The sequence below is a fragment of the Musa acuminata genome, chromosome BXJ3-6 (genome assembly GCF_036884655.1).
Source record: "Musa acuminata AAA Group cultivar baxijiao chromosome BXJ3-6, Cavendish_Baxijiao_AAA, whole genome shotgun sequence".
Classification (NCBI taxonomy): Eukaryota; Viridiplantae; Streptophyta; class Magnoliopsida; order Zingiberales; family Musaceae; genus Musa; species Musa acuminata.
Genome location: NC_088354.1, coordinates 37,687,130 through 37,710,701, shown reverse-complemented (window position 1 = coordinate 37,710,701; position 23,572 = coordinate 37,687,130). Strand labels below are relative to the sequence as shown.

Below are 23,572 nucleotides of genomic sequence, written 5' to 3'. Positions count from 1 at the left end.
CATTGCTATAAGTCAACTGAGTGACTTGTAAAGCTAGACTAGACAAGTCTATTTATATTTCGATAGAACTATTGTCCTTCTGATTTATTTGAAATCTTGCATGCAGACCTCTCCAAGTCTTTTGATGTCGTAATAAATTTTTGTTTCAAAAAAAAAAAAACATGTCATAAATATTCTTCTACAGTTGCAAATATCACTATCATTCTCTTACAATTAATGAACCTTCATAAACCACCTCTGAAACATCACAATTTTGGACTATCTCTGGTTTCTGTTTCTTACTATCTGCTTTCATGTATGCACAAGACAATTGCTGTATAATAAATATAAGGATGTGTGGTCGATGATGTGCACCGAAGCCTCATCTTTTATACTTCTTGTATACCAAGGATCAGTAGTGTGAGATGCACAAACTTTTGAGAGTAACAAAGAGGATGGCCATTTCCCAATCGAAAAATAACAGAGTGTGCAAATGCAGTGAGAGATTTAGTTAGGAAACTGCACGAGCAATAGCCTCATGAACTCTCTTTTAAGAGTCCATCCAAGTTCATCTCTTCCTGGTTTCAAACTATAAACCAACATGCAGCATCAACAAGGAAGAAATATTTTTCCTGAAGACTTGTAAATGCATTAGTGTTTGCAGCTTCTCCATCTACAATATACACAAGAATTTGAAACCAAAACCACTTCATATATCTTGAAGCATGTCTTTCACTAGTTAAGTGGCAATGAACTAGCGGTTGATATGGAAGTTGCAGAAAAAGAGTGATGTGCATTAGGGTTCTAAGGATGTACCACTCTTGTTACAGCAAGAAAGAGGAGGAGGTGGAATGAGAAGTGAGGAGGAAGAATGTGTGATGAATGACAAAGATGTTTCTTTCATGCACTTAAACTGCCCATATCCTAGTTACAAAACCAGAAGGTTATGTGGTATTCAGAGCTCTTAACATATGAAAGTTGCAGAAAGAGTGGATAGTAAGTAGACCAGGGTTTTAGGTAAACATCTCCCTAATGTTTCCAAAAAAAGAAGTGGTGGGAGGGCTGAAATGAGGAGGAAGACTGTGTGAAGTCTGCTAATGAGAAGGATGCTTCCTTCAAGCACTTGGCCTTTGAATTAGAATAAGGGACAAGAGTTGTGAAAGTATCAAAATGGAATAGCAAGTCAATTTACAGTAGCAATCCTAATAGATGTGCTGTGCTGTCACACACTCTAACAAAGTCCAATGGTAAGAGGTACTATGTGATAGGTACACTCATTTCCTGCACATTTTAATTGATTATTTTTCTCATCAATGCATCCCTTTGATTCATATTAGTACCCATATGTCTGAGTTATGATCCTAAATTTTGTTTTCTCTTTCTTTTGTTTTGATACAAGTGAAAAAAAGGGAAACATGTTTCATTTGACTTCCTCACAAAGGAAGTTGATGAAAATTGTTCCAAATGTAGAAAGAGGAAATAAATTTGTCCCAAAACATGTTTTCCATGGGAGTGTAGGAAATAACATAACTGAGAATTTACAGGATTTTTATCCATGATTTAGGCTTCGTGATCAAATTCTTCTCTGCAATCCACCTCAGGCTGTCTCAGTCACCACATCCTTATCTAGCTCATCACTGTTTGCGTCCTCATCCTTCTCATAGCCCTACCTTTTCAGCTTCTCCATCTTCCCAAGTCACTCTCAAATGTCTGACTCTTTTCCCTCTCTCCTCTAAATCTCCCTCTCAAGTAGAGATAAATATTACTGGAGACTTGAGTCATTTTTCATTCCACATTCTTGCAAGTTTCTTAAATTTCCTTTCATTGAGATTTTTTGTTCAATTTTTGGAGATTCCTATGCCGAATAATAGAATTTTACGATCGAGAAGAGATCCTCGGGGCTATGAATAATAAACCAAAATGTTTATCTTTAACTTTTTTTTTTTCAAACTTCAAAATTCTTGCTCACCTTCAAGCTGATTTTTGAGGTTTTCAATAAGTTTTATGGGCTTTATGGGCCTGAATATGGATGGGCTTCATCGACATACGTGCTTGAAGACCAGCCCAAATTGGGTCAGCAAAGCCTGTGAACAACATAACCATCATTGATGAATTAAATCTACAGTTTTGATGCTAATATCATATGTTCATTGGGAATGAGGAGGAAACAAAATGGCATGGATATTGCATTTTGAGTTTTTCCCCCATCAAGAATTACTTTTGAATTTTTGCCTTGCATAATTCTTGCCATGTTATTTTGAAGCAGAGAAGTATAACCTTTGAAGAGGGTGTCACACTCAGCTTCACTGTCAAGGAGTAGACTTGTTAACGTTTGTAGTCAGTCACCTGTGACAATAGATGCTAAGCATCAAGATTAAGGATCCAAAAGATTCTCAAGATAAACATAATTCAACTTACATGATCAAAGTGTTTTTTAAGATGAACTGAAACCTTTTTTTTTATTATTTCCTTCTTTATCTCAATTTAGCTTCTTTTTTGAAATTATAGTAAAATGGATTTTTGCTCATTTTTTGCTAAGCTCCAAAAATAGTTTTCTTGTCAAATAATCTCCCCCTCTTCAATGCTTAAGATCCAAGAAGATGACATGGACTCTCAAAAAATTGTGAGAGGAAGACAGTGGAGGGATGGCAAATCCTTATTTTGATAATTGCAGTTGATCACCAAGCTGTGAACCCTTCACCATTGAATATTGAGCTGAAGCACTGATTGTGAGAGGTCAACCAAACAACAGTGAGTGCAGTGGTCAGTGGCCCTCATCAGCACATTTGTCAGACCTTAGTTTGGCATGCATTTGATGTCAGATTGTCCCAGCAATGTTTGAATATTACAAATGACTAATGAGTGGTTTCCAAGTAGTAGATGTGTTTCTAGGAAGACAAGGATGGCATAGACCCTTGAATTTTTATTGAGGTTTTCATGCTCCATCTAACTTTTCGTTTGGTAGGTGACATGAATTGTTGGCCATGCTTCAGTTACCAGTGACAAGAGCAACAAGAAATGACTGCAGCTAATAAATAGCCTAGAAATCAGATGAAGAAGATGACATCTGCTGGCTTAAAGTAATGATAATGTCAACAGGATAGAAATTGCATCTGTACGTTTCATTTGAATTCCTTGCCTGCCTATGAAACTGGAACCTTCATTTGAATCAAATATATGCAATTCCTCATTGCAAAATCAAATATATTTCTTCTCATAGTTTTGCGTCATGTATCTGCTGCTGGAAAGTCCCTTTGCCAGACTTGTATGCATATGAAATGAGAAATTATATCAAGAGTAGTCTCTTTTTGTATTACCTGCATGTTTGTCTAACTAGATCGAGTGAAGAGGCTCAAATAGTTTACTCTAAAGAGTTTCCTAGTTAAATGGTTATGTGAATCTTTTCCCAAAACTGAGCTCTGCACAGATTGTTATGCGTCTTTTTATGTCAAAATCATTCTCGCAGGATCTGAGCACTGATGGAGAAAGAAAATTTCTTAATTATGAATTGTCATGGTTTGAAGTATATGCTTGCTTTATCATGGTTCAGTAAGTCCTATTCAATTTGATATCCAATTTTGATTTGCTTTATCATGCTAATTATGAAAAAAATATGTGCTTCTCGAGCATACAAACTATTCATGGATTCAAGAATTTCTTAGAAAAAGATCTGAGATGCCAATATTTAGCTCTCTTTATTCTTTCACATTTAGTTTAGACTGGAACGAGTGACTAATCCCGTCACCTCCGTAGTAGTTGGCCAAGCAAGCTTCCTCCTTCGAAGGGGTCGACGTTCGTTATTACTATGACGAAAGCTACCCAAAGGTCCAATAGTCTTTGGCGAGATCGGTCAACAACCTTGACTCATGCATCTATCTGTGTCATGCCGAGCACTTAGAACAGTTGAAAAAAATATTTTATATTTCCATCCGGTTTATCCATACTTGGAAGTTTACTAATGCCCCTCCGACAAAGAGTAATTCCTTCGGGTTGCTTTGTAGTCATGTTCTTCTACTCCATCACCATCTTGTAGATGAGTGCAGCAATGACTTGTGGAAGCGGGAGTCGGTATTTGCTACCACCATCCGGGATGCCTAAAGAGGAACAATAGGCCTTGGCACAGTATCTAATACACAAGCACCAACGGGACCTACCATTGACTCACTCCTCCACCCAGTCAACGCCGGGGAGAGTCTTTTAAGGGTTGCTGAGTACTCTCTCTCGTTCAAGGGGACTCCGACAGAAGAGGTCGCAACGACAACCCAAGGCTCGAGGCCCTCAACCTCATCAGCCCACTTAGGCCCGACGGAGGTGAGGGTCCGCTTCAGCTCAACTGGGGGGCTAACGATGATGGCCCGCCATCGATAGATGATTCCTCCGAAGGCCACCTCGCGAAACCAAGTTGTAGTGTACCAGAGGTTGGATAAGAGCCGGTGTGTGAGGGGTCCAATGAGTCATTCATGTACACGGGTTCGTTTTCACATGCAATAATAATTTTTGGCCATAAACCCTAATCATCCATGCAATAACTTGGCAACACCTACAATATGTTAACGGAGGCCCAAAATCCCACAGCACACGTGCAATGGCTGCGATGAATCCCATTTTCACAATTTATCTTTTACAAAAGAAAAAAATAAAATAAAAATTATAGAAAGAGAACGAGAGAGATCGTTTACAGAATCAAACCATTCGGTATAAGGAAAAACCAAGTTTTCTGAAACAATTTCAATTTGCCATAAGGTAGGTATTCTTCACAGGATCATACCGTGTCCTCCATGTTTACTGGAACTGCAATAAAATAGTATCATAAAAATAGTTGTGTGCTTACAGACAGACATTACGGCACCCGAATAAATCTAGACTAAGTTCAACCTTGTACAATATCCATTTGAACATCCAAAACATCAGATCATCTTCTCAACTTCCGAGGCTACAGTTTGATATCATATTGACATAACAGATCCGACTGAGTACAATCATACACCAATAACTTGTTTAATGTCTATTTCATATAACAGATCATACTGAATACAATAACAACATATGCTACAACAACAATAGGTCAAATGGGAGGCGATGGCAGTTAACGAGAAGCATATAAAAGTGGGACACAAATTAAACACAAAGAAGCAGCACAGGAGGCAAGGGTGCCAGATTTTGCTGCCCAAAGCTAGGAAAAAATTAACAAATCACAAATAGTACTTGAAAATGAATGATATTTACTTGGCACCATGAAGGGCAATAGATCTCTTTCTTTTACATCCCCAGGAGGATGGCATCTGGTTTAACTTTCTCTTGCTACCCAGATATCCTTGGCATTTGGAAGCTCCACATTGGCATTTAACCATTGGTCCAAAGTGCACAAATCTACATAAACAAGCACGAAACATCTATCTCAGAATTACTATTCTGCATAGTCCATAAAAAAAAGCTAACAAACAACACTTACAATACGTGCTAATAACCACTCAGAAACATTTGTCAATTCACTTTTTTAAAACTGAAGGGACAAAGGTGTGCTGATCACCACTCAAGAACTTCAATTGCAGCAATAGATGCAGTTAAGTTGGTTTAAACATGCAAAGTGCGACGCTAGGAATGGAACTTGACAAAGAGGTTATTGGTGGAAATGTGTAATTACACAAACAAGCAAAATACAACTGGGGAACTGAAAAACAATTTTTTACCTTCATTGAATTCAATAGCCTGAAATAGAAGAAATTAATTGACAATATTATACAGCATAACAGAGGGTGAACTGAGTGCATGAGACTCTCACTCATGCAATATCTGAGGGTCAACGTGTTCAACCATACCCTACCAAAATAGAGAATGTTTCCATTGTGACTCCCTGAACACCCAAGTTACAAAAGAGAAACTTTATTGTTATACCAAGGCTTGCCCTCTATATTGTACAATATAATATAAAAAAGAAAAGAAAAGAAACAATCAAGTTAGCATAGCAATTACCTTGCAATAGTAACTTAGGTGGGCCAACATGCCCAAGCTTTTATGGTGAGTCATTAGAGTGGCCAGGTTAGACAATTGATTCATGAAGGCAGGACAGGTCCGTATCTATTCAACCAGTGCTCCCAGGAGCCCGATGGAAAGCCTCCAATGCTCAAATTTTCCTACTTTGTCCACTCACACCTGTGAATTGAATGCAACAGGGCAGCAAAAGTAACCTGACTAGTGAGCAGCAGAGTTACAGTCACTTTCACTTCACAAACTTGTATAGCCTTATATTTATTCCTTTATACATTATTCTCATTATCATCGCCACCTCCATTGTTTGCTGGATCTGCAGGTGGCAACCCAAAGCTTACAACTAAGCAGCCACTCAGCTGCCTAAATACTGCCTCATATCATTTAAATACTCCGGCTTTGCCCAAGAAACATATCAATAGACATCAATACCAGAATAAAACTGATGACTGAAATTAATAAGTTAATATTAGATAAGTTGCAAAAGAGGTTAACTCTTCAACAATCAAAAAAAGCTCTCGCATAACCAAATATGCTACGATATGCCTTCATCTGATACTTCAAGACATTCATAGAAGTGTAAACTTCAATACAAGGACAAATTCAAGTTGGTCAAGAACCAAAAGTGTGAATCTAGTTCAGACCAAAAAGTCTACTGAGAATACCAGCATCACAAATTTTTTGCAATATCATAAATGCGTGGATGTGTGCACGTGTATCACAAAACCGGACAATGACCTAAGGTTGCCAGATCTGCATATTAGTTGTGGTCTCTGTCAGACTGATTGAAGGCAAGGTTAACATCTGGAGAAGAAAAGGGGGCTTAGGTATGGAAATTCAGTGGCACTGCTAAGCTATGTCACTAAGTTGGTGATTGTGACTTGAAAAACAAAAGCTTACTACATACATAATCGTCAATACACACCATTTTAGACAAAATTGATCTCCACTGTCATGTAACATGAATAAAAGCAAAGATTTCTTCCCTAACTAAAATTCTTGGTTACTCAGCTTCTCTGCACCTTCATCTTTTCTCCCTTATCCCTGAAATATATTCTCTCTACTATTGCCTTACATTCTCACTACACCATAACTGTACCTTGAATTTACTTCATAAAATGTTTGGTGGCTCTTTTATAACAAAACATCATTTATCACATACCTGTAATCATACGTTAAAGGCTCCCCAATGTCTACTGAACGTAAAGCAAAAACACCAACACGTGTCTCCCCATCGACTTGCCTGTACCAAAAGGTAAGTAACATGCTTCAAGATAAATGTCATTTTACACAAGTAAAATTCTGGATAGAGGGCAGTTAGTAGTGACTGGTAAGGCGAAGGAAGTGGTTGGTGAGGAGAAATTCAGGAGATCTACCACTTCTCTAGTTTACAATTTGGATCACAATTGTGGTTTAGAAATCGAGAAGCATTCCCTTTGAAAGTTGCATCAATTGTGAAGTCTTTATGTATTTCACACATGTAGAAGTTCTGATCGCCTCGATGTTTCATATCCCACAGCCTTTGTTCGCACAAAGCATCATCAATAACTGAATCAAGACACAACAGGAAAAGTACCGAAAATTAATGAAGCAATGAGACATTGATGAAAGCCATAAGTAACAGCAGCAAACAATATATCAATGCATTGCAGATCACTCTTAGTAAAATAAACTTATAGGCCACATATGATAGCGTTTTTGTAGCATGCATGGAAACAAATCAATAGAAATAACAAACAGAAGCATAATGTATTTATCAAAACCATGACTACCAAAGCTTAGTGAAGCTACTTATACACATCGTCTTAATAACAATTTTATGGAACAGCTGGATCAATTATCATTATCTTATGAGTCACTCTTGATTTATCGAACAGCTAAATAAGTATCTTCTCACTAGTGCCTTTCCCAGCATTACAGAAGGAATTTTGGCACTCACCTAGGTGCTTTGGTGAAGGTAAGCACCGAGCGCCTCCAAATGAACCTAGATGGGGCGATTGGGTCAGATGATGCTTAGGTAGACACCTGAGGCCAAGCGGCCCAAGCACTAGCTGGGTCCATCCCGCTCAGATTGAGCCCAAATCAAGAGAATTGGTTCAGTTGAGCCTGATCAGAGTTAATCAATTTGGCCACCCAACTTGTCCCCTGCCTCTTAAATCTGGCTTCCTCTCTTTTCTCCTCTCTGTCTTTTATTCCCCTTTTTTTTCTTTCTGTCAATTGGAAAGAGTCCAAACCAAAATAGATGGAAATCAGTGAAAATCAACCAGGATCAATCAAGATCACTTGATTTTTTTTTTTGTGAAAATCAGCTGACTGAAAAGGTTTCTGACAGCTCTCTCTAGACACAGTAACATACATTCTAGTTGCACTTTGTACCTGTCTTGATGCTAGCATTTATGAGTAAGTCATACAAAACTAAATTAGCACTTGATCAGATTGTACACAAAAAGTGTCCAATAATACCAACCTGGTAGCATGTAATTTTAGAAAAGGCCTATATGTAATAGTATGGGGAAAAGAAGCATCCACCAATCCTATTGCAATCTGTTCGATTGATGAATTTTGTCCATCAGATTCAGACTAAGTGAGAATATGAAAGTCATATATGATATAACACAAAAATACATGTTGAAAAGTGTAAGCCAGATTTTTGATGTGTTTCTCAAAAGAAACTTATGATTTGTGCACACATTATATATCAATAAAGTTATCTTCCATATATAATATTGCAATAAAGTTGACAAATAGATACCCATTTGTGCATTAAAAATCAAAAGCAAGAGAAGAAAACGCTATGTACCTTCTCCAATATATTCTATCACAAAGTCTCCCTTTTCCATAACTTCCAAAGCCACAACTCCCCATCCACAATATTCAGTCTGAAAAAAATCAAATAATTAATTACACAAAGTAAATCAAATAGAATTAAATGACAAGCAATTCCATGCAGTAGATTCCCTACATGATACTCTGTTTCAATAAGTACAAACTATGAAAGCTCCTTGTAGAGTTCTATCCTAAAACTGATCTGCAGGCCAGTTCTTTGGGAATCATAAGCACGATACTTTAATGTGTAATGCATGAGTCTCTGTACAAAAGTAGTGTTTGATTGCAAACCCAATCTGCTCAACAGACTATAGCTCTAATGAACCATCTCATCTGCTGGTCCAGTGTAGCCGGTCATGAGAGCAACTTCAAACAGACCTCTTTCCAATTATACACATTAGGGAGCAGCTTCGCGAATTCAGAAAGACCTAGGAGTCAATCAATGTTTAAACAAGAAAGAGCCATCAGCCTAAGTACTGTTGGCATCCAACCACACTCATACAGATGAATGGTATGGACAACATACATCAGACAATTCAGTCTTCTTCTAAAAGAATCTTTACTAATTTAAAGCAATTCTCTGAATAACAAATAGAGATTTCCATACTAGATCAAAATCCGAATTAAATTAGAAGATTTTGGACACTGATAACCGTATAAACGGACATTCTTCTAAAAGAATCTTTACTAATTTAAAGGAATTTTTCTGAATAATAAATCGAGATTTCCATACCAGATCAAAATCTGAATCAAATTAGGAGATTTTCGACACCGATAACCTTATAATGGACATTCTTCTGAGCCTTTAAGATTCATGATTGGTTTGTTATCAATCTTTCATTCAATAAGATTATTTAGTTCTTCTAGTTAATAGCTATTGGGAGGTTTTATCTTGAATTAAAAAAGATAATGTTAGAGGTGACACAAAAGAAAGCATCATTTTCATGGTTGAAACCTTTAGAAGCACATAAGAAGTATAGAACTTAACTGCCTGATTAAGAACCTTAGAAATGAGTGCAGAAAACCAGATCAAAAAGATACTAACAAGACAACACCCAAGCTTCACAGGAATTAGCACATATTGTGTAAAGATTTACCTTAACAACTTTAATCGTTTTCTCTTTGCGGAAGGGTCTGTTTCTGCACATATCAGAACAACGACAGGCCTTGGAACAGCTCACTGAAAGGCCCCTGTTGTTTACGGCATTCAATGGATTTTTGTATGAGGCTTTTAAAAATCTAAAATAGAATTGCAATCATAAACATAAAAGAACCATGCAGGAAAAACTTTACTTCATTTTGCCAAACATCCAAGACAAAATAATAATGAACATATTGTGTATCTTGTAACATAATGTTGAACAATAAAACTTGAAGTGTTGGACCCCACAATTGAAGAAAACCACCAAATGTTATTGTCAAGCATCATTTAACTACTGATAACAAAAACAGGATAGAATCTTTCATAGATGATGCATTTATGCATCTAAAACAGGACACTTTCGTGAAGTACAGTGGTACACTCAGATGATGCTGAACTAAGTTCCACTCTAGTCCTATTGCTCACACACCCACATCTCTAGAATTTGGGATAATTTCCTTCAAACTGAGATTGACAAGAGCCCCTCTCATAGGTATAAACACTACTGAGCACCAACATCTTTACAGAACTCTCTGTCATCACTAGTCTCCCTTTTTCTTTATCACAATAACTCTGATCATCATCAGTCTCAGCAGGTATAAACTTCTCTCTACATCATGATTTCTCTTGGAAAGTTGAATACATATGATGACCCATCATACCTTAATCAGGTTCTCATGGTGAATGACCTTGCCTAACACAAACAGCAGCATACCATGTCGTTTATTTCATCACTTGTATTTCCTCTTTTAGAACCTTCACCACCCAAAAACCCTCTCATCCTAGTAGTATTTATAATACATTAATTTTAATTAGGGATAATTTTATAATTTAACAGCATAAGTGGAACCTAGAGTTAGGGTTAACCCTCCCCCTTCATTTATAGCCATCATTCCCTCCTTCACTGTGGTAGAGAGCATGGCTATCAAGGAATAGAGAATGATGTTAAGGCATCATCTACAAAGACAAAGGTAAGGATCCAAATCCTTAGATTTCCCTATGTTCTGTAGATGTTATGATATTGGGACCTCTCTTTCTCTCCTTGCTATCTTTTGATATTAATCTTCTAACTTTTTTTCTTCAATTTATGGATGCTTATGTTGCTTTGATCCATGTGAATATCTTCCACGAGTCAATATTATTATTTAGTGTCATAGTGCATACGTAAGTCATAGGTATTGGTGTAAAACTAAGATTGATGCATGAACCTATCTAATGTTTGAAGGGTTCCTAGAACACAAGATATTTGCATTAATTTTGATTGCTAGTTTGAGTATTTCTATCGTATTTAGTCATATGTAACTCTTATTGTTCCTAGTTTCTATTGTACTGTTGGTGAGGTAACTCTTATTTGATCCTGCTTTCTAATGTACTTACTCATGTGTAGAAGTAAGCATAGTCCTTATAAGTTGTCATCACAATCTGATTTGCTTAACTGAAAATGATTTATATTATCATGATAACTAATTTATAATATTCGAGGATTGATTCATAAAGACTAGGGATCTGATTGTAATATTCAGGAACTGACCGGTAAGGTTCTAAGATCTGTGTGAAATTTTCTGGGACTGATTAGTAAATCAAATTATATCTTTTCCATTTTTGAGTCCAAATTTAATTATTTAGATACTAGATATTGTTGGATTCCTTGTTTACAGTTGTCGATTTTAAGAATTCAACATGTAATAAAGCTTCTCATCCTTCTTTTAAATGATTCCAACAATACAAATTAGTTAGAATGAAGGATATAGAACTTACCTTAGGAAAGGATCAAGACTTGACATTGTATCACACTTATTTTTTAATGATTATGATGTCAAATCAAATTTAACATGTGTTAAGTTTGATATAATGGTTCTTTTAGGGTAATAAAATCATGATGGATGGGGTTATTTGGGAGAAAAGGTATTAGGGTTTTATTTTTAAGATTTTTCATGCATTTATTGTTCCAAAAGAAGAGAAAGAAAAAAAAAGAGCAAAAACAAAGTTCGTGACAACAAATTATAATTAATAGTAAATAAAGTGAAAATATAAAATAAAAATAAAAAGAAGAATGTTAAAGAAAAAAGAAAGAAAAGAAAACACAAAAACATAAGTAATACCTAAATATAAATAAACAAAGAAAATGAAAAGAGATAAAGGAAAAGCAAAAATGAAAGTAGAAGTAAAAGAGAAAAAATAAAGATTTTACGAGAGCAATATATAATAAAAATAAAAAAAGAAAATGAAGACCTACATACAAGAAGAAAATTGTAATAATAATAAGGGATATGTAAAATATAAATATAACAATAAATAGTAAATAATAAATAACGAAGAAAAAGAAAGAGGAATAATATGATACTTCCTCGGAATTAATCATTGTAACGACTAAGGTATCTAAGTTTGGTTGGAGGCCACTAAATATTAATAACATAAATATATATGTTTGATCCTTGTAATCAAGGTATGCAATACCGTACCGTACCGGTGTTTCAAGGTTGGCTCGGTACGATATGGTACCGGCGTACCGAGCGGTACACCAGGGATTACCGAGCGATTTTAAATATTTTTCCTCCTACTGTAGCACTGTAGCACTGTCCGTTCGGTAGCGGGCGATCTACGTACCGGTATGCCGTTGGACCGATACGTACCGCCCGTACCGAGCGGTACCATTCGAAATTGCAGACCATGCTTGTAATCCACCTCATCCCCACATCTTTCCTGACTTGGTACTAAATTTATATCCTGATGCATTTTAATTAATTTATGACATGCACAATTTATGAAAATAAAGAACATGACTAAGAAAATGTACCAAAAATAATGAAAAAAAAGGACTGTAGGCTTAAATCTGGTACATTAGTATAGCTAATAATGTTGGTAATATAATAAATAATTATTGAGGAATATTAAATGTTGGTTAAGTAAATCTAATTTAGTAAATCTTCCTAATATGCAATATTAATAAATATCATGCTCTTGTGATCTCACACTTAGTAAAGTCAGACATCAAGAGCTTGTTTAATTAGGTAATTTGCTAAATTAAACCAAGAGCTTGTTTAACTAGGTGATTTACTAAATTAAACCGAGCACTCCATTATGACAAATAAGCAATATTCAATTTATTCGCAAGAGTGTTTATAGTATATATAAATGTATCAATAAAAAAATAGAGGACTAAGTTAAAATGAGTTCAGACTAATTCTCGATTAATGATCAACTTGAATAATTGAAATGGAAACATAGATTTCAATGACATTTAATACTTTAATCATTTTAACACATATTTGTAACATGAAGAATTGTTATGCTTGAAATATTAATTTTATTTTATAAAATAATAAATATTAATATTTTATGTGTTATAAAATCCAAAGTAATCAATTTCATATCATGTATAAATAATCTAAGTTATATCTTAATGTTTGAGGGCTTAATATTGTCATGCTATTAAATTTTTACTAAGAACACATTCAATGATTTATTTGAACAGTCTTATGCTTAAAATATTAATTGTATTATACTCGATATCCGATATGACGAATGTTTATATTGCTTGTGTTATGAGATACTTAAGTGATTAATTATTTAGTTTACTATCAATATTAAAAATCATGAATCATAATTTGATGTTTTATAAAAGAAACAAAATTGTGTAGTTTTGACTTGAGGTTCAAGTTAGGTTCCATAAAACACATAATTATATTTATTATATATAATTTTAATTTCAAGTTAGATTCTCAATAATTCTATTATCATATGCTTATATACCATTGTGAATTTCAAGGGTGGTAAACCTTTGAATTGATGAAGGGTTAGCATTTAAATCCACTAAGATAAAGGCAAAGAGACAATATAAGTTATATTCAATAATAGCTTTATTAGAAGAATTTAAAAGATTTTTTTTACTTAAATGGATTAATTTTCATGAATATTATATGAACAGTGACCAAGTATCATCCTATGAGAAATATACCCTTGGGTAGCCTCAACATGTGGGATATGTGGGGTGAGGTTCAAGTCCACTAAGGATAGAGTTAATGTAAACTAAATTATTTTAGGCTAATGTAGAATTTCAATTTACAAGTATACATTCAGGCCAACATGGACTCTCGATTTACGAGTATACCTTCTAAGTTTACAATTGACAATAAATAAATCAAACATCATCTTAGTTATCATTCGCAAACTTTGAACGATGAACAATTGGGAGTTTCAATAGAAAACGAGAAAATGCTAACTGTAAGAGGGAAAACAACGGCAACCTGAATAACATCATGCACATAGACAACAAATGATGAATTTAACTAACTGGAAAAACAGAAATTTAATTCAGAAAATAAGCTGATTCAACAATTATCAACAGTTATTTCAGATCAATCAAATGAATATGGACATAGACAAGTGAATCATAGAGAAATCAATACCTGCATTCACAATTCTCCTTACATGTGGAATTACTGCCGCAGTTACTGCATCCGACACCAGTCTCAGCACCATCACGCTTCTTCTTAATTAAGTAAACATCTATTCTTGTTAAGGATACACAGCAGAAATAATTAAAAAGTTCCATGCTTAATGGCATACTATGTAACCAAAAGAAAAGGCAGAAAATTCCTTAAAACATTTTCTGGTACAAAATATGTTACCTTCAGCATGAATATGAATTCCCAAGTAATATTCAGAATTTTGCAAAGGATACTACGTCGGATATGTACATATGGAGCTGGCTCAGTCTTGTTCTCCACAACATCTTTCAAGATGGTTCCCATCTTAAACTCTTCATCAACATATGGAAGAGGCAAGCGGACAAATGCTTCCTGTAAATTAGCAGTTGTATGAATTATTGGCAAAATAATATTTCTATAAAACAAAAATTCCTCCTTGTAATCCAAAAAATGGAGGATATGTTCAGAGACCTTTGTTTAGCAATTTCCCTTTTTTTTGAAAATTCTAGATTGTAAGTAATAGATATTTTTCAAGATTTTGATTGTATACAAAGTTATGAGAAAATTACTAGGGGCTGATGAAAAAACCCAAGAGTTGGAGAAATATGCTTATGGTAAATCAACTTCCCTATTGAAGATCATAAAAAATCGGGGAAAAAACCACTCAATGTACAAACCAATTTCTTGTACTTAAGAATAAATGCAAACTTACAAATATCATGATTTTATTTAATATAATGGATACAACATAAAGACCCCACTTGATTGTCTATTAAGTTTAACATGATCAATAACATGGAACAAGAAGAGTAAGAGTGCAAGGAATCCAGTAAGGTAATTAATTACCTCAACATCACTTGTAAGATCTGCATGCTGTTATCCACTCAGAAGAATCAGTCCTGTCAGCCAACCTGATCAATATATATTAACAATAAAGAAACACTATCCTAAACCAAGAGAAAGAAAGAGAACAAGAAGATGACAGCCACATGGAAGCAACTACATGTTTGTAAAATTTGGTTAATCATTATTATGAAAAATTGGTCAGATATGTTCACAGTGAGAATATAGTAGTAATTCAGTCTCAAATCAAGCAAAAAGAAAGCCATTGTAAGGCCATCATCTGCCATAGAACAGAGAGTACTGAACTATATAATAAGCCTATGAATCCCTTTTAGAAGGCACAAGATGTAAGAAGTAATCAACATAGACAAATCAACATGCAAAATAAATCATCCTGAAAATAAACATTGAAAATCAATTGACTAAGAGGCTTCTCTTTTGAGCACAAGGAGCAACTTTACATTGTTTAAACCAAGGATTAGAAAACCAGGCATACCAATCAACAAGGGCCAGAATTAATCAGTTGAATCATGAACTGGTATGCAAACCATGGTTCTATATTTCATTCAAATCAATACATACCATGTGGTATGCATCGGTCAAATAGCCTATCAGCTTACTATCCAACATAGTTATCTTACTGACTACTGAGTATACCATCTGATTTTAATTGATAAAACCAAACAATAAGCCTGTCAAAGAACTGACAATTATAATAGCTACTTTTTTCTTTTTACTTCTTTCTCTCCTCTTGCACACTATTTTTCTCTCAAACACTCTCCCCTCCCCTCTTCTTCCTCCTAGCCACATCACTAATGACTCCATCAACCTCATTGTCATCTCCTCTTGCTAGTGTGCAACCCAGTGTTTTTAAAAGCACTAGGCGCCAAGATCCCAAAATGCTCAAGGCAGTTAACCCGCCCACCCAAGTGAAGCAAGATGCTCCTAAATATTAAATTTTAAAAAACATATGTATTGTTATGTTCTTAGCAGTGTTGTTTCAGTTATGTTCTAAGCAGTGTTTTCATATCAATTTGATGTTCCTACCTACATAAACTTAATATGTCTAAGCTCCAAGTCCTAATAGTGCACCACCTCAAGCTGGTGCAACACGTTAATCGATGAAAGATTATTACCTACAAAATGAGAGAGAGGACTGAGGAGATAGAGAAGTAACTGACGAAAAGGCTGTGGAGAAAGGTGGAAACCGATGACGACGAACGAAGTTGCAGACGACGACAGATGAAGCGAACCAAGCTACAACGGCGAACAAGCAATAGGGTTTCACTTCGCTGGTTTCTTTTTGGGGGGTGGGATGTTACGATAAGTGCAATTAATTAGTTCGTTTGAACCAACTTACTCACCCAATCTCGAACCCAAGCTCGAAGCCGACTCAATTTGGCTCGAGCACACACCCGAGGTGCCCAATGCCTGGGCTTAGGCATGCGCTCGAGCGATACTTCATTGAAACGCCTCACCCGAGCACCTTTTGAAAACACTAGCATAACCTAGTTTTTCATTAATTCCACCTCCTCTTGCCCTCTTTCTTTCGTCCAAGAGATGTCAACCCATACAGAGTATCAATACATTGACTCATCTTAATACCATAATGATCGAAGATTTTAAGCCTTGGTCTAAACTACCAATTGCTTTGTCCAAACAACTACAATAATCATTTTTCCTAGAAGATGGTAGCCATCATTTATCTGAAGACAATATAATACAAGTACATACTAGTCAAACTCAAGAATCAAGGAAATCAAAGAACATAAGTGAATGGATTTTCTATAACAAGATTATAAAAGATAGATTAAATATATTAAAATAAGAATAATGGATTGAATAATCTTTGTATCTTTTAAGGTCAAGCTTGATTCACTAAGGTTCAGTGTGCAATCACTATGTTAGCCATAACTTGCATCCCATATTATCAACTTACACATGGTCCAAGATATTAAAGCATGAGAACATCCTCTAATTAAGCAGCTCATTTGCTTGAGTTTCTTCCCACATTCTCTTGCCCATAAGACCCCTCTCACTCTTCAAGAATAATCAAAACCATCCATACTTCCTAACTACATCGAAATGAACTATTCAGTGATTTAAAAAGCGCTAGGCGCCAAAAGGTGCCAAGGTCCAAAAATGCTCGAGGCGCTAGGTGTTCGCCCGAGCGAAACAAGGCGCTAAAATATAAAAATATATAATATAATTAATAAATATAATTATTTAAATAAAAAATATGCTATTAAATTAAGAAAATCGGGTACAAAATCACAATAAATAAATAAATCATAATAGTATATTTTTTATTTTTTAAATAAAAAATATACTATTAAGTAAATAAAAATTAATAGTATTAAAATCAAAATAATATATTATTAATCTAATAAATAAAAATACCATTATTAGTATACAGTTAGCAGTATACTGTTAATATATTGTTAACAATATAGTGAGAAGACCGAGGCTGCTGAGGCAAAGGCAACGGTAGCAGGCGACAGCCGTAGTTGGAGCGGGAGCGGGAGCGGCAAGCGACGGTGACAGCGGGAGCGGCGAGCAACAGCGGGAGTGGGAGCTGCAAGCGACAGCGGGAGCGTCGAGCGACAACGAGAGCGGCGAGCGACTACGGGAGCGGCGATAGCAGCGGCGAGCGACGACAGTAGTGGCGAGCAACGACAGTAGCAGTTGCAACAGAGAGCAGCGACAGCGGAGAAGAAATCTCGGCGGCAAAATCACGAGTGTTAGGGTTGCGGAAGTCGGGGAAATCGCGAGAGGGAGCCTGATATCGGTGATTTAATTGGTTCGATTGAACCAAATAAAGCACCGAAAACCAACCAGACCTAAAAATCTAGTTCGGTCGCCTGGTTTAACCCAAGCGCTCGCTCGAAGCGCCCGGCGGCTGGGCTCGGGCAAGCGCCCAGGCGGCGCCTCTTTGAAGTGAGGCGCCTAGACATAAAGCGAGGCGCTCGGGCCTCGCCTCGCCTCGCCCGAGCGCCTATTGAAATCACTAGAACTATTATAGAAAAATTTGCTAATTCAATATCCTATCATCCTTCCCAACATAATTATGAATCTTCATACTCCTATCTAACAACATCATGACCGTAAACCCCAATCTTCAGAAAAATCCAAATTTCCCAACAAAGGCTTCCTTCGACTAAACTGATAACTAAAAATAGTTTGCATACACAATCATGGATAAAAGCTCCCCACTTAGCAAATTCATGACAAGACAACAAATTTAAAGCACAAGATAAAACATTTTCCAAGCATGTGATATGCCACCTCCCATTCCTGACTACAGAAGGCAATGTCAAAGATGTAAGCAATGTTCATCATTATATGCAACCTAACTCTGTGTCAATAGATATTAAAATTTTAAAATAAATAATAAGTTGAGATCTTTCTTTGTAGTGAAAGTGGCCTAGTAATAAAAAGTGTAAAATACAAAAGGGAAATAACAATGCACAGAGTTAAACTTGAATAAATCCAAATTGGAAAGAAGATAAACTAAGGATTGATGCTATGAGAAGAGGTAGAGGAAGACCAACGAAAATTAATAAAATAATAATTAAAGGAGATATTGTAGCTCTCATTTTTATCAGTGATATTGCCCTCAACAAAGAATGGCAAAAAAAACTCCATGTCATTGACCACATAGAATTGGAGCCTAAAGCCTTCATGAATCACAAAAAAAGGATTTAAATTTATAATCAACAAAAGTTTCACTTTGCCAACCATCCAATTGGACTAAAAAAAAATCCAACAAAAAATGACTGAAATGTCTTAAATTTCAAATATAATAAATATTTCAAAAGAGATATTTTTCTGATTAAATACATGATAAAAAACACTGAACTTACTTGTGTGAAAGAAAATTCTACAACGGAATAAATTTGCATGTAATGTTAACCATTCACTTTGTTTTTCCAGAACAAAGCATACTTCACAGGTATGATATTCAGAAAAAAAAAGACAATTGAATTTGGACATCCAATAACTAATGAAACAAAAAAAGGAGAAATTAAAAATAATTAGAACTATTGAGATAATTGCATCTGTTCTGGTGAGAAAAGAAGAGATTGACCTTCTTTTCAAGACGCCAATCAGAAGAATGTCTCCAGCAAATGGCTCTCCCTGGTCGATTTTTGAAGTTAATGACATTTGCTGGCCATGGTGCACACTTGGTATGTGCTGCCATTGTGCATCTTACACAACGCCAATATGCTTTCTGCTTGCAAACAAAACAGCCCTGTGTGGAAAGGAGAAGATGAATCTAGTACTTAAATCTAAGTCTTACTTTTCACTCCCTAGAGACTTGATATAAAGATAAGAAAATTATTAAATATAAACATAGGGATGATATTAATAAAGTCCAAACCATTGCTTATAACCAATTATTATTTTAAACATATACTTAAACATAATTGCAACAAGAATAGGTATACCATCCATCAACAGCAGCTATTGTATATTTAGTTCATAGCTTTTGGCACGCATATACTGACAATATGGCAAGTTTGAGAAACTCTACACCAAACTGTATTAGGATTTTCGAAAACATATGAATAAGTCATTGCAGGTTAACAATTGGTTATAACTAAAAGCATGGTTTTCAGTGCAAGGAAGGACTTATGCTTAAAAATGCTTCAAGAAAATCATATTTCTGACTCCACTAAGTAAGCATATATATAAAAACATTAGTTAACAAATAGAGAATTTGCTTAAGAAAACCAGTAATATCCCATTCCACGAGCATCAATGGCAGAATAAAATTGAGATAAAGCTCAAGATATTTAATTAAATAGGTCAAAAGAATTAAATATCTACAACCTACCACCCATTTTGGTTTTACTGATGATAGACCCAAATGATGCTTCCATTGTGCAAGATATTTGTTACCAATATTATTACCATTGATGCCTGTTTAATTGGAACTAATTACAAAGTCAAGATAGGACATTGAAAACTAAAAGTTTTCCAACCAAGTCCAAAATGAATTAGAGTGCAACTGCACAAGACCAAGAGAAGAAACAAGTGTAGGTAAAAATAGAAGAACAAAAAATTTTTAAAAACAAAGTTTCAGACTTACTGGATCTATTATTCTGTGGGAGGTTAGACTGGAAGAAATATTGTTCATACAGCATAAGTGGAATAATTGAAGTGAAGAAAAAAACATTAAGAAAAAAGGTTTAGGACAACTATAAGCTAACCATGCTTGACAGATCAGAACACAAATTAGTTAGAGAACAACATATACAAGAAGTCAATATTGCTGATAAGAGAATATTAAGATGCTAGATGGAATTACTAAAAATACAAAATAAGAAACATCTATATATGTAAACAATTAGAAATAGTATTGATTGAAGATAAAATGAGAAAAAGGACTTAAGGTGATATAGATATGTCTAAATAAGGCCTAGAGATATACTATTTAACAAAATACATCAATTGGAGTTAGTGGTGTGACAAGAAATAGACAAAGACTTAAAAGTTTAGAAATAATAAAAAGAATTTGAACGATCTTAGATTACGTAGTGATGTTTCTACTTTGCTCTCATCAAAAATCAGTAACAAGAAAAGGAACCATGTTGCTAACCAGATATGGTTTGAACCTTACAGCTTACCATAGACAAAACATAGCTTGCATCTAATGAGTAGTCAAGGGAAGGACACACTACAAAAATATAGGCAAAGACCAAAATACATAATTGTTGAGAAAACTAATTTCTTATAATCAAAGACTAATATCCCATGCATTGTTCAAATAACAAACAGAACATTCACAAGGCACATACTAATGTGCACACCACAAGTCATAACATGCATCCGCTGGCATGAATGAATGCCGTTTTTTTATTTACGCACAGTCCATTTCTTTAATTTGTGTTAAACCCATTATGACAAAAGATACATGAACTTGTCTTATAGCAGCCTCTTTGGTCCAAGGGATAACAGATGTGAGAGCATATAACTAAGCTGATATCAATAAATCAATAATGAACAGAACAGCAAAGGTTATCTAGCTCTCAAATGATGGAACAATCTGAGGCAGTTAGATGAACAATAAGTTATCAGAACATGGAAGAAAAAGAAAGAGTAAGATGAAAAGTCTACTAACCAAATAGAAACCATGAAACTGCATTTGCACACAATGCATGCTTAGGCTATCAAATTACACAAGTAAATGAAGAGAATTACATGGTATTATCCTGTCAAGTTAAGAAATTTTACATGTTGAGGGCACTTGAAAGGTTTTGAAGTGGAGGGTCCAATCAGCTTCTTGGCACATGTCAAATGGTAAGCTTCTTGACAACCAAGAACTGAACATCGCAATTCTTCTCCAGGGTAGATACACCTATTGCACATGTGGCAATCAACCTAAAAGGGTTTTCTATGATATAAGAAGATTGCACTTTTATTTTAATCAAGACATATAATTATTCTCAAAAATCCAAAGCAAGATAAATGCAAAAAGTATAGTTGCAAACATGTCATAAAAGCCTTTGTCAGATAAGTTGATGTTGCTTTAGAATTTCGCATGTCATGAATCACATGTGATCAGTAGGAAAAAGAAGTAAACTCATCTAGATATTTGACATTTCTCATATTTTACATTTCATCTATGCAATGTCAAGGACATAACTCAGGTGTATTAATTGTTCAAATGCTACATTGCAGACGGAAGCTGCAATTAATGCCTCTCCCCTGATTGAGGTTTCACACATTCAAAGATTGTGGATAGCAAAGATGTTTAGGAGCCTAGACATAAAGGCATAGGCAAGATGGGGCCTCAGTGAAGCACCATTCTCTTCAAAACCATGCATGAAATTAATCTAAAAGATGAACACAAGATCAAGAACATACATTATTTATTACATAAAAAGAAGCAGGAATTGGAGCTTCAAACTTCGTACAAGTGGAACAAAAAAAACTAGAAAATGTAACAAGGTGGTCATAAAGCTAAACCTCCATTGAGAAGAAGCCTAAGAATGGTTTCAAGAAGCCAAATAAACCATTTTCTTGAATTTGATCAATTATTAAATCAAGTTTTATTCCAGTTGATCCAACATTTCATTGTAAGATACATGAGCATTACTAACAAGACATAAATGATATAAACAAAAATCGAAACAAGAAGCCTATACAGACTTTTTCAAGTTCGTAGATTTCTCTGTAAAAAGTTCATTTCTTGTAACACAATTTTCCTATATTTTTTTCAAGAATACTCTGTTCTGATTGAAACTCGTTCTTCACAGCCAACCCACGAAGCTAAATCTCAATGAATGCCAGTGGAAACCAAAATTGGCTACAATGTGACTAGGTACACAAATTCCGTATAAAGAATAAAGAATCCCATATAAGTAACCTAAAAAGTAGAAATCACCATTCTTGGAGCATTAGTGAGGAAAGGCAAGAAGCACTCCCTGTCGGGAACCCCGGCGGCCATCTTCTTCTCCCGCCAAGCGCTCACGTGATCGGCCAGCGAGGCCTTTCCATCGGCTGCCTTCTTCCCCGTCTTGCGCTCCTGCTTGAACGGGCGGCTACACTTGCGGTCGAGGCCGGCATCCCCTGCATCTAGGATCTCGTGACGGGGGGAGGAAGAGGTGGAGGAGGAGGAGGAAGGGTCGCCGCGGTGCGGGGGGTGCGCCGCGGGGAGGGGAAGCAGGAGGTTGCCGAGATCCGGCATGGCAAGCAGCCCGAGGAATTTAGGATTTGGGATCGACGAAGGGGGACGAATAGAGGCAAGGGAACGAAGGGGTTTGAACCTTGGGGTTCATTCCCCGCCGGGTTTCTTTTATTATCGTCTTCGTCTTCTCTTTGTTAGAGAGAGAGAGAGAGGGGTGTGAAAATAACGAGGGGCGAGAGGGGGAAAAAAAGGTGGGCGTCGTGGGCGGGAAATAATAGGGAGAGCGAGCATTTAAGAGGAAGAAAAAGAGGCGCTGCACGGGCGGAAGAGATCGGGATTTGGAACCGAGCAATCAACCTCTTCCTACTCGCCGGTGCTGCGCCGGTCTCGCCATGTGGGACCCGACCTGGGGACCTCCTTGTCACTTCCAATCGGACGCTTTCGTCGATGACGGTGGTGCGCGGAGACCGTCCTCCCGTTTGTGAAAGCGACATGTGGGACCCCCATCGGCACCATGAATTTACGAGAGACAAAGACGGGTCAATGCATAGGCGCCGTTAGAATTGTAGGAACGGGAAAACCGACCCTCCTGTCCCCCGCCCTGAGGCGTACGAAACAGGACACCGTGGGACCTTCCCCACCCTTCTACCCGCATTTTGATTGAAAAAATGTGGGACCCTCCTAAGACCGAGGCCACTTCGACAGGCTGAACTTTTGAGCAAAGCAACCCAA

At 36.0% G+C, this 23,572-nt stretch overlaps 1 protein-coding gene across 2 annotated transcripts; it reads right to left on the bottom strand.

Annotated features, from left to right (window-relative positions):
• Window positions 1-4,961: 4,961 nt before the first annotated feature.
• LOC135581339 (histone-lysine N-methyltransferase ASHR3-like) lies at window positions 4,962-23,412 on the bottom strand. Of its 2 annotated transcripts, none has more exons than XM_065157288.1 (11): window positions 22,598-23,412; window positions 21,445-21,591; window positions 19,295-19,459; window positions 15,211-15,237; window positions 14,619-14,736; window positions 14,344-14,443; window positions 9,891-9,984; window positions 8,768-8,846; window positions 7,344-7,515; window positions 7,130-7,210; window positions 4,962-5,349 (listed from the first exon to the last, which is right to left on the bottom strand). In XM_065157288.1, exons 1-11 carry the CDS (start codon window positions 22,898-22,900, stop codon window positions 5,202-5,204), a joined length of 1,434 nt encoding a protein of 477 aa, XP_065013360.1. In that variant the 5' UTR covers window positions 22,901-23,412; the 3' UTR covers window positions 4,962-5,201. The 2 variants fall into 2 exon arrangements, with proteins under 2 accessions (XP_065013360.1, XP_065013361.1); XM_065157289.1 differs by having other exon boundaries at window positions 21,445-21,568; window positions 22,598-22,757.
• Between the last annotated feature and the right edge of the window lie 160 nt (window positions 23,413-23,572).

What these genes read in the sequence shown, in the direction of transcription:
- LOC135581339 (XM_065157288.1), bottom strand. Translation starts at nt 22,900, where the DNA reads ATGCCGGATCTCGGCAACCTCCTGCTTCCCCTCCCCGCGGCGCACCCC. An exon ending in TCACTAATGCTCCAAGAATG is followed by an intron (nt 21,592 to 22,597) that starts GTGATTTCTACT and finishes AAACCCTTTTAG; the next exon opens with GTTGATTGCCACATGTGCAA. An exon ending in ATCTTACAAGTGATGTTGAG is followed by an intron (nt 14,737 to 15,210) that starts GTAATTAATTAC and finishes GCTAATTTACAG; the next exon opens with GAAGCATTTGTCCGCTTGCC.